This window comes from Emys orbicularis, chromosome 1 (genome assembly GCF_028017835.1).
Source record: "Emys orbicularis isolate rEmyOrb1 chromosome 1, rEmyOrb1.hap1, whole genome shotgun sequence".
NCBI classification, from domain to species: domain Eukaryota; kingdom Metazoa; phylum Chordata; order Testudines; family Emydidae; genus Emys; species Emys orbicularis.
This window is the reverse complement of record NC_088683.1, coordinates 101,646,803-101,666,201: the sequence shown is the minus strand read 5'-3', so window position 1 is coordinate 101,666,201 and position 19,399 is coordinate 101,646,803. Positions and strand designations below refer to the sequence as shown.

Here is a 19,399-nt window from a genome sequence, read left to right as displayed (position 1 = left end):
TACCCTGAATATATCAGCTTACTCTCACTTAACCTTAACAAAGTGTAATTTATACCACCATATATGCCACCTATGGATTTGGTCCAAATCTTATACAGAAAACGTGAAAATGAATCTGTTATCTCAACCTAACCTCCATTTGCCACATCACAAAACTACTACACATTTTGGTATGCCCAACTCAGGGTAAGCCCAGAACAGAAAGAACAAGGAGCACTGCACCTCACCCCTAACTTGCACCAATGAAGCTGTAATGGAACCAATCCTAGAAGAATGCTGTGTGCTGGTGGGTCAGAATTGGGGTTCATTGGTAGAATTATGCAAGGGGAGCTTGCACTATGCCTGGCTTAAATCAGTTCTGTTATTGCTTCACGTCTACAAGCATTTAATGTACTAAAACAAAAGTCTGTGACACACGGGGTTTTAGCCCATCATGGAGTTTCTGTTGAAAGTTTTTCGACCATCTCTGGTGTATATTTGGAGTGACCAGGGCTAAAACCCGTAGCAATGCCTCAGGGCATAGAGTATCAGGGGGTAGCCGTGTTAGTCTATATCTACAAAAACAACAAGGAGTCTGGTGGCACCTTAAAGACTAACAGATTTATTTGGGCATAAGCTTTCGTGGGTAAAAACCTCACTTCTTTGGATGCATAGAGTGAAAGTTACAGATGCAGGCATTATATACTGACACATGGAGAGCAGGGAGTTACTTCGCAAGTGGAGAACCAGTGTTGACAGGGCCAATTCAATCAGGGTGGATGTAGTCCACTCCCAATAATGGATGAGGAGGTGTCAATTCCAGGAGAGGAAAAGCTGCTTCTGTAATGAGCCAGCCACTCCCAGTCCCTATTCAAGCCCAGATTAATGGTGTTAAATTTGCAAATGAATTTTAGTTCTGCTGTTTCTCTTTGAAGTCTGTTTCTGAAGTTTTTTTGTTCAATGATAGTGACTTTTAAATCTGTAATAGAATGACCAGGGAGATTGAAGTGTTCACTTACTGGCTTATGTATGTTACCATTCCTGATGTCTGATTTGTGTCCATTTATTCTTTTGCGGAGGGACTGTCCGGTTTGGCCAATGTACATGGCAGAGGGGCATTGCTGGCACATGATGGCATATATAACATTAGTGGATGTGCAGGTGAATGAGCCCTTGATGGTGTGGCTGATGTGGTTGGGTCCTCTGATGGTGTCGCCAGAGTAGATATGAGGACAGAGTAGGCAACGAGGTTTGCTACAGGGATTGGTTCCTGGGTTGGTGTTTCTGTGGTGTGTTTCAGGGCATAGAAAAGATTTACTTCAAGAAAAGAGTTCGAGGAAGAAAAGCCCCTCCATTTAATTGAACTGCTCGGCCTGTGCTGAATGCAAGCTGAAGGTTACTATAAAGGGCACGGAGAAGAACAAGCTTGAGCCCTAAGTAAAGTACAGACACTTGGGAGGAGGAGTAGGTCATTACACACAAATCTATTTCTTTCTTCTGTCATTGGTCTGGGGTTCAAAGATCCTTGGTTTTCTAGGATACTAGTCTAGGTTAGAAGTAAACATGAATGTTCTCTATTATTTCTACAGAAGTGGACTGATTATAGATTTTATTTAAACATATGATTGGTGGTTGTTGTTTTTTCCCACTGACTCACACATACAGTGATTTTGTACACAGCATTACTTAAACAGTGTAATACATCAGCTTAATTTGATAAGCCTTTCCCCCCCTTCCTGGGTATTGCAAACAGCAGTATCACAATCTCATACTGCTGATGGGGCAATCATAGCACTGACCTCTGGGCAATGCATTCCACCTTCCAACTGCAGCCTGCAAGACAGATGTCCCCTAAGCCATTCTGTACTTCTTGCACATTCTTGTGCCATTAAGGATAGTATTAGACATGATTTGCAGCATGAAACCCAAAAAGGTGAAACCTCAGATGAGAGCTTTGTAATTGGAAATGGGGCCTTAGGTCCTTAAAAGTATGGATTGTTACTGCTGTGCTAGGTTGGTTAAGAAAATATGTCTGGCCCAGAGCTGGAGAAAATAGAATATCAAGTTATTCCAATGCACGTCACAGAGAACAGCGAAAAGCAAATGTTTTTGATAAATTACGTGTGATTAGAACAAGGACCCTAGGCATGGAAATCTATCTATTAGATATCATTATTTCTTTAGTCCCAGTAATATAACTATCAAACCTTAGAGTAAACTTCATTTGTTATGGGAATGACCCATGTGCCTCATCCTCTGGGCTTTTTCACTTATGTCAAGCGAAATCATCATTACAGACTCGTAGCTAAATGTTGTTGGAATGATGGACAGGTAGCTCTTTCCTCCACATTCATGGTCTGTTTATTCATCTGCTCTGTTTACTGAGAATCACTAAATATAGAAGCTACCGGCACCAATATTAGTAAATGGACTAAGAACATGCGTTTCCTTTAGGGGAATATTTGACAGTGTATTTTTAAGCCATATTGGAGAAATAAAGTGTAAACAAGTTGTGAATTGATGAGAAATGAAATGCATCAGTAAGAAGTTTGATTATTATTGCATGACGGGTATATTGCATCATTGGGGGGCGGGGGTGAGGGATCAACCCACCAAGATGTCTGTCAGCACTCAGCAGCTCCTGATTTGTTCCTTTTATTATTGGAAGCAGGTTTCTCATTTCTGTAGAGTCCTCCAGAAATCCTCAGATCCCCAACATTTTTATCCCCACCACTGAATTGTCCCTCTCCTGCACTGATAAGACAAGGTCATTGTAGAGGTGTTTCTTCCCCCTATGCCCATCCTCTGGAGGCTGAATGTTCTGCCTCCTGACAATTCTCAGCCTATGCTGGATACAGGGAGCTTGAGACCTGAACTCTGATCTCAAATGATGTCTACCACCAGGCTGATCCTCATCAGGTTTCTTTCAACAAAGGCTTGCAATAAAAGTCCTTCACAGAGTAACTGACAGAAATGTAATTGAACCGGTTTGAATCTTCCACCAAGTGTTCACAGGAGACCAAGAATATATTCCCCTTTAATACTGAAAGAGTCATACAATATTTAGTTTGGAAGTTTGGTAACTCATGGAATCCAACCATGGAGCTCTAAAATGGATGGCATGCCAACACAGACTTAAGAGAAGAGAAGAGAACAGAGATGCTGAGAAAGCTCTATATTGGTGCTGAAGAGACAGAAACATTCCTCATGCCTTCTGCATTGCCAAGTTTTGTGATTTTATTGCAAGTCTTCATGATATTTGGTGTTTTCTAAAAGCCCCAGTTGCTGGAATCAAAAGATGGCAAGTGAATCTCAGCTTTAATTTGTAATGAAGTAAGTTTATAGCCCTAATAATTTTGGAGAAAATCATGAAAACAGGAAAGAAGTGTATCCTAAAGGCTCAGAAACCAAAAAGCAAAGAAAAAGAATCATATTTTATATATCAGGATTTCCCCTAAGAGATCTCCCAAGTTTCTATAAAGCATTGGACCCATAGCCTCTAGTTTGTTTTTTTCTTGGAGGTAGAATTGGATGCAGAACAGTTCCACTAATAGAACAACTACAGATATTTAAAAATCTTTAATCATTTAATTTGGGTGCACAACGTACACACGAAACTCTTTGTGGGCAAGAGCCACTTGCTACATCAAAGCCCATAAGTTGGAACATGTGCATGCTGAGCCATGTAATAAACTCTCTCCTGTGCATTCATTTGCTGATGTCAACATTCTCATGAGCTGCATCATCACAAAAGGAGTATCCTGGCAAAAGCAGAAGAGCAATTATAAAGGAAAAGGCTTCTCTTTGCATACAAATGTCCATACAAATTTGTCTGACCAGTGGGAGAATCATTAAGTGTTCTTCCCAGCCCCAAGTGGTTAGTAAACCCCATTTCCTTGCTGTATCCCCCCTGTCATCAAAACTTAGTATTTACTTTCAATCATGCTTTCAGGCTTTTCTATTGTTCACTCTGATGACTTCAGTACAAAGTCCTACAGGCCCTTTGCTGGGGCCAGTCCGCATCCCTTTTTAGTCCCACAACTAGAAGTAAATTATCCAGCAGCATATGGAGATACGGAAGTACCACCACATACCCCAGAATTTCTTATCAGCTATAGCGATCATACAGAATTCTTGTTGATGAGGCTTTAACACTTTTGCACTCGAAAAATGAGAAAACACATGTTGCAATAATCAGGAATAGAAAACTTTAAACAGATACAATCTCCACAGGGCCCTCTTCAAAGAGAAAATCTATTTCATTTGTGGAATAACCCTAAGAGAGTGATATACTGTAGTCCAACCATAAAACACTTACACGGGTCTTTCAGAAACTAACAGCTGTTTGGTCATAAAAAGAAAAGTATGATTTGGCCTTTTTAGATATCTATAAGAATAATTTTCAGTTATTTTAATAGCCACCTGACAATTTTATTAATGCACGGTGCCAGTATCTGATCCTGTTTCCTTCTTTAAATGACCATCTCATATTGTGGATTTTCATACATGTCAAGGTGTGAGTTGCTAATGCCTTCTCTTGATTAGTTAGAAAATGAAAACCCCTACTGTATGGACCAGAATAAACAGAAAAATGGCTGTAGGATTGTTCACAAGTAATGCCTCATGCGGCCTGCATAGATCCAGTCTCAGAATGATCTAGGAAAGCTTTAGTGATTTTTACTGTGAATAGACTGGCAGACTGGACTAGCCTTCTGAAAAACAAACCTTGGTCAAATCCTGTCTTAGGTCTCAGGTGATAATGAATTTTATATTTTCATCTTAGCTTCAAATGGATGTTTGATTGTATCATAAAACCACCATATGTATGTAACCCTCTTGGGGTTTAGAGAGCATGGCATCTTTACAACCTTGTCCTGAGGCAGAGGAAGTGCTGGTTGTTCAGAGGGAGAGATGTCGAGAGAGGGAGAGGACGGGGTATGACGGTGTCTGTAGCTCCAGACAAGAGGAGCTACAGCGAGCAGGCTTCACATGGTGAAGCAGCTGAGAACCTGCCTGAAGCCTGGGAGGGACAGAGTGGCCAACCAGGGATGCCCCAGGATGGGAGCCAGGAGGAGCACTGTGCCGGACGAAATCCCCTGAGAAGGATAAACTGAAGTCAGACCCAGTATCACTGTCACCCAGACCTATCTGGGGCCATGAGTACTGGGGCTTGTGACCTTGCATTGGGAATAAGGAGGGAGACTGTAGCTAGCTAAGTGGACGGAGGGTTTGCCACTCTGTGCGGCTTGCAGAGAACGGCAGAAGAGGGGTTTGTTGGGGAAAGTTTACTGGCGCAAAGGATGACCAGGAGCACCCAAGACTCACTGCTGAACTGGAACTCTGCCCAGGATTCTTGAATTCTGAGTCTAGATGCATTGCTCAGTGTCTATCCTTTTATATTGTGGTACCACTGGGCCCGTGAGTCCTCATGTTGTTCCCCCATCTTCTCCCGCTGTTGTTTTTCTCCATTCATCCCTCTTTAAATAAGTATTTCCCTTTCCTATATTTGTTATACTATTGTGTGTGGAGGGGGTAGTGCGCGCACATGTGCTTGGGGGGGATGGGGAGAGGGATAGCTCAGTGGTCTGAGCATTAGCCTGCTAAACCCAGGGTTGTGAGTTCAATCCTTGAGGGGGCCACTTGGGGAACTGGGGCAAAAATCAGTACTTGGTCCTGCTAGTGAAGGCAGGGGGCTAGACTCAATGACCCTTCAAGGTCCCTTCCAGTTCTAGGAGATGGGGATATCTCCATTATTATTAAGACAAAGGGAAGGCAGGAGGAGGATGCAAGCATTACATTACCCCCATTTTTTAAAAAAAAACAGGGGGAGGGATAGCTCAGTGGTTTGAGCATTGGCCTGCTAAACCCAGGGTTGTGAGTTCAATCCTTGAGGGGGCCACTTAAGGATCTGGGGCAAAATCAGTACTTGGTCCTGCTAGTGAAGGCAGGGGGCTGGACTCGATGACCTTTCAAGGTCCCTTCCAGTTCTAGGAGATAGGAACAGGTGCCCCTGGGGTGAAAGGGAATTTCCCTGGTGCATCCCACGTGCACCTTTTCTTGGCTAGAGCCACCTGCAGAGGAGACTCCATCTTGGCCACGAGGGAACTATAGTTACATGCAAAAAAGGACTGAGTGCTGTCTTTGTGTAGGAAAGGCCAAGGCTAAGGATTAGCAGAAATTATCAAGACTGAGCTACTTTAAGAGAGCTACACTGGGGGAAACTGAAACAGCACCTTCCTACACTATTCCTGACTCTAGCTGATTTGTCAGCCCCTCACTTTCAGGCACATTAACTTCACACAAAAATTAAAAGCAACACACACATATGATATATAAACTGTACAGATAATAGTTCTTGTAGGAGCGTTACTAAACCACCTACACAGGAATTTCTTTTTTTTGCTAAAGAAGGTGCGAGAGTGCATGAATTTAGATTGTTACCTCAGGCAATCTGCAGAGCAATGTGCCAAAGCGCCTACATGCTGAGTGTTTACAAATTTAAAGTTTGCGATTGACTATGTGCCAATTCTTCTTCAGCTGTGGGCACTAGACCCTGCACCCAAATCGCTGTTGACCTTTTCTGGTATTTATGATGTCAGTACAGATTTTTATCATTGTTTGAGCTCTTGACACAAAGCAAACAGGTTCTGTAGCTTGTGTTTATCCATGCAAGGTATAAGAACTGGGATTTCAGTTCCTATCTGCCCACTCTCCTCTTTGGCTGCTTGGACAATATGGGGTGCTGCGTACATCTTAATTCTTTACTAAGCTTTTTCAGAGAAAATTTTTATATATAGAAAACAAACGTAGACACGCTGGGTAACCTGATCTGCATATGAGACTGTGTAAAATATACCATTTATTTTACTTACTACAGTCAGTTGATTTTTAAACAACTTCCAAATATTTATAGTTAAGTACAGCTGCAAAGGCAAGTGGCCAATTAGACTGTGGAATTGACTGACACTGCACATGCATTAGAGTGGCATCAGAGGCTAGCTACATTCTCCAAGGCTCGTATGCTTAGGGTTTGTCCCAAGAATCACCAAAGCACCTTTGAAGTAAATGATAGCATTAAGTCTAAAACTGACTCTTCAACACCGCCCCCCACCCCCAGGAACTGCTCAGCTCTCACACATGCTTCTGAGTTGTTGCTTACACATGACAATGACTAGGCAAAACCAAGCAAGGATAGCAAGTGCTAGCTGCCAGTAGGCAATTAGGGTTGCCTAATCCTATTTCTGTGTGGAGACCCATACCCATCAAAGGCAACAGAGCTATAGATGGTCCCTGCAAGTCTCCCTAGCTTGAATAACATTCACATGTTAGTTTTGTGGTTCACAGCCTGGGTCGTTGTTGGAGGAATATGTTTCTGTCTAGTCATTGCTCTTACACCACAGGTTGGGTTGTAACCTACTGAGATTAAAGGTATATTGAAGAACCTTGTCCAAAGCAACAACAATCCCAGCTGCCTTATAAAGATACTGCTATGTGCTTTTCACTCATCTAATTACCAAGAGGCCAAAGCAAGAGAGGTGGGGATGGGGAAAAGAGAGAGAGAAAGTAAAAAAATAAAATAAAATAATGTAGAAGAAAAAAGACTGGTCTACACTACTCCAAAAAGGAGAAGGAGATATGGAATTCAACTAGGAAACAACATGATTACATGTGCAAGTAAGAGGGAGGGGTCTCTTGAAAACAGTGAATAAATTCTGTATTGGGATCTAAAGATATAGGTAGGCTAGAACATGGCTTTTAAACATAGCTCTAATATGCTTCGGCCCCATCCATACTGACTGTATTAGAAGAAGCCATTTTTGATGGAACAATGTTTAAAAGAAACCTGGTTCTCATGCCAATATAGTCAGAGGAAAAATGATTTCATTGTAATGGCACTGGATTAGGACTTGGGAGATTCGGGTTCAGTTCCCAGTTCTGCAACAGACTGGCTGTATGACCTTGGGCAAATCATTTAATCCTTTGTGCCTCAGTTTTCATCTATAAAAGGAAATCATTAATACTTCCTTTGTCTATCTTGTCTATTTAGACTGTAAGTTCTTTGAGGCAGGGACTGTCTCTCACCATCTAGTACAATGGGGTCCTGATAAAAGTTGGACCCCCCATGTGTAATTCAAATAAGAATGATAAAGTCAGAGCCAAAATGGCTCTGCCCCATTCAAACCTGGGCTAGGGGAAATCAATGTTTACTAAACAATTAAAGACAAAATCAGAAATTTGGAGGGGGAAAAATCTTTCTTTGCTAAGGAGGATGGAAGAATAAATATAACAAAACAACTAGCTGATGGGGCCTTTTAAAAATTCTATGACTGATGGCAGAGAACATAGTTTAGGATTTGTTCTTTTCTCGGCAGAATTCACACAATTTCTGCAATGAAAGTGGATTGGCTACACTAGGTTTTACTGCCTGAAACATTTTACAGCACTTTATCCAAGAATGTGTATGTTCTATGGTCTTGTTTTCCTGCCCCTAGGCTAGATGGTTTCTCAAGTTTGGAACTGTCAGAATCCAATGTGAGATGAATGGAAAACCTAACCTGTGTAAATTAAGCCTCAGAAGCCTGCCCCTACCAGACCGGCTGCAGACAGAAACCTTTGAAGTTAATATTAATATATTGTTTGTTTAAAAAAATCTACCCTACAGAAAGAGATACTGCAGCATGCTTAACTTTGGGAGACAGGGAGAGAAAGAGGCTAAAGCAGGAATGTCAAACTCATAGCTGACAAGCTGGATCTGCCCCCCTTAATGCATATAGCCAGCCCTCAATGAAAGATTCAGATTATACAGAATGAAAATTTCCACTACAATAATAAAAATCTAGCCCTTATGGTTGCAGAGATAACCTTCTAAATGTGCCATAGCCTGAAACAATATTTCTAAAACAATCTAAGAGAGGTGTGTTTCCCTTATTAATCTCAATGATGTGTCGACTCTGAAGCCTAATGGTGCCACTTCAGTGAACAGATTTTCAAATAACCAAGTGCACATATTTATATGAATAATTTGTGCACTCAGCTACCCTGATTGAGCAACTCTGGTAACTGCATATGCAGAGGAGCAAATACACAAAGAACAGAAATAGCAATGGTTCTAAAAAGCATCCTGTATCGTTTCCCCCCAACTGAGTGATGCTGAATGTAACAGTAACTTATCAACTACAATATTAGTTATTATATAAGGGCCATATTCTCAATCTTTGCACAAACCTCCTGTTTTTATTGATGACTTTTTCCTCACAATACCCTGTGAAGAAAGGAACTATACAGGGGTAACAGGGTGAAATTTAAGTGCCTGTGATATTCAGGATGTCAGACGAGATGATCTATTGGTTCCTTCTGGCTTTAAACTCTTTGAATCTATGAATTTGTGGGAGATCCTTTGTGGATCAAGGACATAGGATATCCCTAACTCTATAGCCTTGGGTCACAAGCCATAACCACAAATTTAATTTGGGCCTCTCAAGGTAACACATTTGACATGTCTATGCTGAAAGACCATCCTCAATCTAAACCTCTTCTACATCGGTTGTCCTAGAAAAGAGAATTTGAACCATCAGCCTCTCTAAATCATTATGATCAACTGGAAAATTTAGACTTCCTGGGAACAAACAGAACCACAGACTTCGGATGTTTCTCTCTGTGTGTGTTTGTAAATGGGAAGAGGCTGTGCCGGAGTGTAATATCTGCTATCCCCCAGGATCCCACAAAAGGAAGCTCTGTCCCTCTCCATCCTATACCCGCTGTGAAAATACTTTTACTTGCTGAAACATCAGATGAAATTATCACGAGATTTCCAACAGCCATTTCTAGCCAATAATTGGTGTCTGAACATTTCTACTAAGAGAATCACTAGCTCTAAAAATTGCCCTCCAGGATGGAGTAGGATATAGTGTCAGACTCCTACAGAGGAGATAACTTCCCTTAACAGCAGTATTACTACTGTTGTGCTAAGTACTGTCTCAGGAACACACTGAATTGTCCCAAAGAGGTATTTTCCAAGTTACTGTGAGAAGACTAATGGGAAAAACTGAGGAATGGACTAAAGAAGCCTAAGATAATTGTTAAAGATTGATTTTATAAGTACAGTTGTCAGGCATGCTGGAAATTCATGGCACCATTAAAGAATCAAATCTCTCTGTGATCTGAGAACAAGTGGTAGTCATCCCTCCTAGCCAGTCTGAAGAGAAGAAAAATATCAAACAACAAAAAAGAAGGTTTCAATATTTAAAGAGTGAGTGTGGTGTGGAAGGAGTGATAAACTTGGTAGATTCTTGTGGGAGAGAAAATAGGAGTCCAAAGTCACTGAGTGCTATAGTTTTAAAATGGGAGTTGTGTGGCTAGCCCCTCCTTACCCATTTGCTTTGAAAATGGCTCTCTCCTTGTCAAACTATGTGACAGACTTCAGGGAGGTAATGGCAGTGGATAGGAGTGAGGGAATCTACTCCAAACACTTCATATCCAGCAGATGTCTTTATCAACTTATTAACCAAAGCAGGAAATATTTTACTTTCATTCACATAATTGCAGGCAATAATCCGCCCTCCCTTGCATCACTCCAAGTAGGTTCTCCTCATTTTCAGTGATAACAAATAGAGGCTATGTTTAAAACAATCTGTTTGGATTTATTAATAAAAAAATAATGTGAAATAATGAGGTTATTTGAGTATTAAACATCTAAAGTTGCCTAGAATCACATTTCAGCAGGTAATAATTCCTCTCCCCACTATGCACCTTATTCCTGAACTCCCCACCCCCACCAAAATAATAGGAAGAACAAAACTGCCCCAAATTAGTGTTGACAACTGAGCCTGCATTGTTGTGAAGAAAAGCAGCAAGCAGAGTACACATATTCCAACACCAGAAACCGCAAGAGTAGAAGTATTTAAAAATAAATCTCAGCTTTCCCCCCCAGCTTAGTTTACAAAAGAAGCATTAAAAATGGTATTAGAATACCTTTGAACTTGTGAAAGACGGCCCATAGCTCAGCAATGTCAGTGGCAAAGGTTATGTCTGTGTCGAGGACAATGACTCGCTCGAGATTGGAGGGGAGAGTCTTTGTCAGAACCAGCTTCATCAACCCATAAATCCCAGAGTAGTGTTTGTTGGGGATCCAGGATACTTCCGACTAACGGGAAAAAAGGAGTGGGGGAAGGAAGAAAAGGGGAAAAAAACAAGTTTCATTAGAGACATATTGTTTTATAGATACAGGTTTCCAAAATCTTCCTGATGCTAGTTCTTGCAATGGGGGAATAACTACTATTGGGGGCCAGCAATAATAGAACCATATGGAGGCAGCCCTGAGCAGACATCTGAAAATGCTGGTTTTAAGCCAACATCAGAAATGTACTAAAGTTTCTAAAACCTTGAAGCAAAAAGTAAGTTCTTTGAGGCCCCAGCTTCACTGAATATAATTAAAATTGAACCAGCCTTTCCAACCTTGTTGAATCCTTGTGTGTCTTGGTAAAATTAAAATACACCTTTAATCCAAAATCCCATGTATATTTTACATTGCTTTCATTTTCAGACCAAAGCAAAACAATTCTGTGTTTGCCATTCCCAGAAACGACCAACTCTGAGGAGACAGAACAAATGCTTTCCCCTCTCTTTATATTTAGCGGGGTATGGAGGTCTTATGATGGTCAACAGGTCCACATTTCAAAATGTTGGTCACTTGGGAACAATGGGACAAGAAACTGGTATAACCCTTTACTTTGAAAGCTGACAAAGGCCTTCCTACCAAATGTCATCTCACTCCAGTTCTTACCACTTCTAACTGCTGTCATGTGGCATCATATAGAACTGGTCAAAAATGAGGCGGAAAAGGAGGGAATTTCAAAAAATTTCAACAAAATTTTGAAACTTTTTGACCAAAAATGGGACAAAATTCAAAACCTTTCGACAAAGTCTCAGGTAATTTTTTCAAAAGGACCTAAAGTGACTTGGGATCCTAAATCTCATTTTTAAAAGTGAAAGATACTCAGGCTCCTACGGTCTGGTGTATACTTAAAATATTGGTCGACCTAGTTATACCACGTGGAGGTGGTGTGTGGAAAAAATTCAACTCCGGAACGCCATAGTTGAAATGACTTAAGTACTGGTGTAGACCTGGCTAGGGAGACAGAAGAATTCTTTTGTTGACCTAGTTACCACCTCTTGGGGGGGGGGGGTACATTACCTGCATTGACAAAACAACTCTTTCCATCACTGTAGGAAGCATCTACACTGTTGTAGCCACTGTAACACTTATAGTGTAGACAACCTGAAAGATCCATTGACTTTCAATAAGACGTAGGTTCCTAAATGCCAAAAGCCACCTTTGAAAATGGGACTTTGGCTCTTAAGTCACACGCTTTTGAAAATTTTACCTTAGTCTCATGTCTGATGTTCCTCCTGTCTAATGTCTTACAGAGCATTCACTAAGTCCTGATGTCCTCACTCAGTTTTCACTCAAGCATGGCTCCCATTGCTTCAGTTACAATTTTGACTGTGGGAGGCCTGGGCATGGATGGACTTCAGGATTTACCAGTATGCTGAGCGCTGAAGAAGTTAGCACCAGGCATGCGTGTATAAAGCTCTCTGACTTCTAACAGAGAGCAGGTTTATTTTATTGTTTCAGATAACTTCACTAGCATCTCTGAATTACTATCTGAGACATTTTTTGCATAGAAGAGCCAATTTCTCTTATACCCTCCTCCCCCCCGAAAAGCTTTTCCATTGCAAAACGAGTGCCTGAACATTACTTGGAATTTGGATGAGTGGGAGAGGAAAGGCTAGGAATAGCTGCTTAGGCTGGACTGCTATAATGCATTTCTCTTCTAATATACAGTACAAGTTTGATTTACACTATAACTAGGGCTCTGCTGATATAAGATGACCTGCTCTATTCCCTTTAAAACAGGGTACAGCTTTCATCTATATTCTATCAGTTTTCAGCACCAGAGACAGACCTTTACACCCCTATGCAGTTCATTAGACAGATGGCAGATACTGAAGCAACCTGTCCCATTAAAATTTTAGGGAGTAAGGTAGGAAATATCATGTGGTCTCAAAACAAGTCCCAAAGTGAGAGAAATTTGAACAGTACTAAATGAAATTGAAGGGTTTTTTTCTGAAGGGACCTCAGCCTAGCTTCTATTTGTATGCATGAAACTTTACATGTGCAATCATTTGCATACACACTATTTTTTAGCACTGTGACTTGCACAGAGATGCAATCAAATGTACATGCACAAAACTCATTTGCTCTCACAAACAGGATTTACACATTTGTACACTAGCATTTGCACATGGAAGTGAAAGTGCATGTAGAGGGGTGGTCACCTGCTCAAGCCCTGAAGGGGTTAAAACAGCCCTGGGAAAGGGCTGCCCCAGGGAGCCAGAAAAGGAGGCTGATTGGGGAAGCAGCCACTGCTGGGGCGACGCCCCAATCAGGCCACAGCTATAAAAGACTATGGGCCAGGAGCTGAGGCAGTCTCTCTCTAGCTGTGGAGTGAGAGGGGCCTGGCTGCTTGGGAGCTCAGCAGGGTACCTAGAGTGGAGCAGGGCTGGGGAAAGGCCAGAGGAGCTGGGGAGCTCCAGGCTGGAAAACCCCCAGGCTGCAGGCCTTGGTAAAGGCCGGGAAGGGTACTGGGGTTGCAGAGGTGCAGCCCAGGGTATGCAAAGGCAGCAGGTCCAAACCCCCCTTGCCGATGATGAGTGGTATAGACTGCAGTCTGCCCCAGTGAGTGGGGGCTAGATGGTGACTAGCAGTAGCCACTGAGGCGAGGTGGGGATAGAGGGCTGGGGGTTCCCCTGGGTGGGGAGACCCAGAGAGTGGGGGTACTGCCAGGGGGCAGCACCCAAGGTAAAGGGGCACCAGGGTCTGGGAGGGACACGGGGGCCAGCAGCAAGCAGGACATCGGCCAGCAGAGGGTGCTCCAGAGCTGGAAGAGCTAATTCCCAGGACAACCAGCAGGAGGCGCCACGCCAGTGAGTCGCCGCATCGCTACAGTGCACAAAAAACTCAGCGACAGATTCTGATCTTACCCTGGCATAAATCATCATAAGAGAAACTAGAGTAAGGGCCTTAGTGAGCAAGTCACTACAGATACACAAACACAGGCCACGTTGTAAAAAAAAAACCTGGCTTTAATAGTCCACTTCCTTGCCTCATCTTTTCTTTCTTGCCATTGTCATACTGTGCATTACCAAGCTACAGTGCTTAGTAAAAAAATCTAGTTTCTTTCTTACCTAGAAACGCACACAGTGGGTAATTTTGTAATTATAAAAATGAACCTTAAGTGTTCTTCAGAATTGTTATTTTTTTTTTTTACCAGGCAGAGCTGTGTAGAACCAAGAGGTTAATTGTGATTCCAACCCTAAAATCAGACCTATACTCAAAACGATTTGTTGGTCCAGTTCTCTCCTCTGCATGGTGTCATGGGGAATGGACCATTATATGATGCTGTTGGTAAAGGAATATCCCCAACCCCAAATTTGGATTTTATCCTGGGTCCTGTGCCTGAAGCACCAGCCCAATCTGAACATGGGAACCAGCTCTGCACCTGTACTAGTGTGATAAAAGGGTTAATACAATTTTAAAGACTCAGGCTTGCTTTCATGAATATAATATCATCCATTCCTATGTTATTAATTTTAGATAGTATGTCCCTAGTCTAATTAGTGAAAATGCAATATTGCACTACAGTACCTCATAATATGCTTATGCAAATAAGACTAATACGGCAGGGGGGTCAGAGGATTCATATATACGCAGAGACAAGCAGGGAAGGAAAAAGGTGGTAAGAATCACAAGAGTCACCTTCCAGGAGCTGCTAACTTCTTTGCATTCAGGATTCCACCTAATTTCTAATACTGCTGCAATGTGTCAATGTAGGGATGAGACCATTTGCCTGGTAATTCCTTCAGATTTGGCACTGAGAAATGACAGTCCCTTAGCACTGAAACCTATGCCATTTCGAACGATCACTGAAAATGACATGAGTAGTCCTCAGTCCAAGTGGTCCCTCAGAGCTGGTTCGGCATTTTACATTTATCCATTAAACTGGATATCCACAAGTATGACTTGGCAATTAATGATAAAGCTTGTAGGTGCAATGTATTTTTCTGATGTAGAGTTCTCTATACCACAAATAGGAGTCCTGGATAGCGCCACCAATTTAGGGTTACCATATTTCAACACTGAAAAAAGAGGACACTCCACGGGGGCCCTGGCCCTGCCCCAACTCCGCCCCTTCCCCATCCCTGCCCCGCCCCAACTCCGCCCCCTCCCCGCCCCCATTCCAACCCCTTCCCCAAAGTCCCCACCCCAACTCTGCCCCCTCCTCTGAGCACCCGGCATTCCCCCTTCTCCCTCCCGCTCTGTTCTTGGTTGGGGGTTGCTAAGTGCTTCATAAACTGTAAAACGTTTGTAAAACCTACAAGGTGAGGGTGAAACAGAGAAAAGTCTGTGAGCAAAACAAGCTGCTAGTGAGGGAGACATGATTATCTATATGAGATGTTTTTATTTAAGAATCCATGGTAATACAAATAGTAATGAAGAAGATGGTGGTAATGCTACAAATAAGCAGTTAAGATTGGGACCTTATTCTAAACAAGAAAATAAATCTAAACCATGGAGAATGCAGTGAAATTAATATTGATTATTAGGAATAATGGTGAGGTAGGAATAGCATCATGATGGTCAAGGAGAAGGGATTCCGCTAGGGCCAGGTAGTAACCATGGTTCTATTTAGTATTTGTGTCAAAGCACATTCACCGCTTAAATACAGTTCTCTGGTTTAGTTATTTGGTACAGTAACTTGCAAACCGTGAAGCCGGTAGCGCTCCGCCAAAAGACGCTCGGGGGACCCCGAGTGCGAGTGGCTGCAGCAAAACTAACAACTCGCACCGAGATGATGTCACAGCGGGCAACCCACACACACACACACAAATTCGGAGAGCCTTAATATAGTTGAAATACACTGAATTGCAGATTTTTGGATGGACAGAATGGAAAAAATAGTAGCTATTTTGCTAAAAATTAAGGACAGCTGTTAGTGTACAGGACTTCTGGCACTGCATTTCTGACTATACCACTGCCTCATTCGGTGACCCTGGGCAAGTCACTAAGGCCTGCTCTACACACAGATTTTGTGCCAGGGTGACTATTTTGGTTAGGGGTATAGTTTTTTTTAAACCAATTTAGTTATCCCAGTACAACCCCAAGTGTGGATGTAATTCTATACTGGTACAAGCACTTTGATACCAAGTCCATGCCAGGAATTTGTCCCACTTTCATTATACTGATACTGTTAAAATGAGAGAATTTTCATGCGCCACCAAGGCCTTACACTCGATCTGTTTCCACCTATTTATGATTTTCCACTTACCGCTTTGTGATGCTCACGCTGAAGGAGCTCTACAAGCATAAAGTATTTTTATGGCTGTGTATCACGAGTGGGGTGCGTGGCTAGGAGCCTAACCTTTGCCTCACCTCACAAGATATGAAGGTGCAAGACCTGGGTAACGTTTTCCCCGGGTCATGGTTTACGGACAGGGCTAACAGGGTACGCCGCAGCCCGATTGAGTTTCACCAGTTCCATTCAGGAAAGTAAACGGAGACACGGGAGGGGGAAGGGCGGGATCCTGCCCCGCAGACACACCCCAACAACATCCTCCAGGCAGCTCAACCCGACTAGTGGCTCCTCTCATGCCCCAGGCTCGCCAGCCGCCCCGGCCCCTCCAGCTTGCCCCGTGACTGGTGCCCGGGGCCGGGGGCGCAGCTCCAGCCCCAGGGGGACGCAAATCCGGACAGTGCCGGCTCCCTCAGCGAGCCGCCAGGTGGTACCGCAACATGCTGGAGTCCACAACCGCCCCGGGGGCGCCCCCCAGCCCGGCGCTGGCTGCCAAGCGGCGCCTAGAGACACCCCCCACCCAAAGGACAGGGGCCCTCGCCCCCTCTCCCCCGAAGGCTTGCTGCCTCACAGGGGCAGGTTGGTAGTGTCGCAGGGGCCGCTGGGAGTTGTAGTTCTCGGCCGCTCCCCTCTCCCGGCTCTCCCTGGAGCGCGAGGCCCGGCTGGACTACAGCCCCCAGCATGCCCCGGGCAGGAGCCGTGTCTCGCACCGAGATGATGTGACAGCGGGCGGCCCACACACACACACAGATTCAGAGAGCCTAGCCTCCCTATTTTCCCGGACATGTTTGGCTTTTTGGCAATTCCCCCCGGACGGGGATTTGAGCACCAAAAAGCCGGACATGTCTGGGAAAATCCGGACGTATGGTAACCCTACACCAATTCCCCGTATTCACCTTTAACAAGGTCACCAAAACTGCTCCTAAAAACTGGATGAGATTCCCTCTGACACCATCAGCACTATTTCTGGGATGAGCGGCATAATTTGCTCATGGCTTCACCATCCACGAGTAATGTGGCCATTCCAAACTTGTGCCAAGACCACCTCTTTATATTGCACAACACAATCATGCATTCTCTCGCTCTGTAAGTTTTATATATTCACATGGACAAAACATTAGAACATAAAAGTTGCAAAGACAAGCACTTAAAAGTTAAGGACAGAATTAAAGTTAAGTAAGGTTTCCTGGCCACAAATTCTTGTAAAACTCTGCAACCTACAAGACATCCCCTACATTTCAGATAACGTGTGACAAAAACAGACTCTTATTTGTACAAATATTTTGCTGCAGATTACAAATCACCTTGACTTTTATCATCACAAAAAAATGACCCAGTTATATTATGTTTGAGAATCATTTTGCCTTACATGTAGTATCAGAGTCAGTTCCATAGCAACCAATATCCCCAGAAGATACAGAACAAGTAGGAAAGCAGGGGGACTGTAAAAGACATGACTGAAAGGGAGGTGGTGATATATTCAGTAAGTTATATAGTTACCAACTAAGAGGATGCTAGGAATCAGAATCATAGAAATGTAAGACTGGAAGGTACTTTGAGAGGTCAACTAGTCCAGCCCCCTGCACAAAGGCAGGACCAATTATACCTAGACCACTCCTGACAGGTGTTTGTGTAACCTATTCTTAAAAACCTCCAATGACAGGAATTCCATAACCTTCCTTAGAAACTTATTCCAGTGCTTAACTATCCCTATAGTTGGAAAGTTATTCCTATTATCTAACCTAAACCTCCCTTGTGGCATATTAAGACAATTAATACTTGTCCTATCTTCAGTGGACATGGAGGACAAATGATTACCGTCCTCTTTATAACAGTCCTTAACATACTTGAAGACTTATCAAGTCCACCCTCAGTCTTCTTTTCTAAAGACTAAACATGCCCATTTTTTAAACTTTCCTCAATAGTTAAGGTTTTCTAAACCTCTGATTTTTGTAGCTCTCCTCTCGACTCTCTCCAATTTGTCCACATCTTTCTTAAAGTGTGGCACCCAGAACTGGAGATAGCACTCCAGCTGAGGACTCACTAGTGCCCAGTAGAGTGGGACAATTATCTCCCCATTTATACAGCACCCCTGTTAATACACTCCAGAAAGATAGTAGCCTTTTTAGCAACTGCATCACATTGTTGACTCATCTTCAATTTGTGATCCACCAGATCTTTTTCAGCAGTACTACTACCTAGCCCGTTATTCCCAATTTTGTAATTGTGCATTTGATTTTTCCTTCCTAAGTGTAGTACTTTGCATTTGTCTTTATTGAATATCATCTTGTTGATTTCAGACCAATTCTCCAGTATGTCAAGGTTGTTTTGAATTCTAATCCTGTCCTCCAAAGTGCTTGCAACCCTTTCCAGCTTGGTGTCATCTGCACATTTTATAAGCATACTCTCCACTCCATTATCCAAGCTGTTAATGAAAATATTGAATAGTACCAGATACAGGACAGACTCCTGCAGAACCCCACTAGATAAGTCCCCCCATTTTGACAGCAAATCATTGATAATTAATCTTTGATTATGTCTTTTAACCAGTTATGCATCCACTTTATAGTAATTTCATCCAGACCATATTTCCCTAGTTTGTTTATGAGAATGACGTGTGGGACTTTGTGAAAAGCCTTACTAAAACCAAGGTATACCTATCACATCTGCACCTTTCCCCAAATCCTCTAGGCCAGTAACCCTGTCAAAGAAGGAAATTAGGTTAATTTGGTATGATTTGTGCTTGACAAATCCATACTGGCTATGACTTATAACCCTATTATCCTCTAGGTGCTTACAAACCAACCGTTAAATAATTTGTTCCAGTATCCTTCCAGGTTAGGCTGGAAGTTAGGCTGACTGGTCCATAATTCCCCAGGTCCTCTTTTCCCCTGCCCCCCTTTTAAAGACAGGAACTTTGTCCTCCATGAGTTCTTAAAGATAATCACTAATGGTTCTGAGATTGTTTCACCTAGTTCTGTAAATACCCTAGGGTGCATTTCATCAGG

General features: G+C 42.8%; 1 protein-coding gene across 3 annotated transcripts in view; it reads right to left on the bottom strand.

Moving 5' to 3' along the window:
• The window catches only part of LARGE1 (LARGE xylosyl- and glucuronyltransferase 1), a 273,403-nt gene that overhangs the window by 146,217 nt on the left and 107,787 nt on the right, over positions 1-19,399 (bottom strand). For all 3 annotated transcript variants that reach the window (XM_065415070.1, XM_065415078.1, XM_065415086.1), the window contains exon 5: positions 10,951-11,122. In XM_065415070.1, coding sequence (XP_065271142.1) covers positions 10,951-11,122 — 172 coding nt within the window. The remainder of the gene's footprint in view (positions 1-10,950; positions 11,123-19,399) is intronic.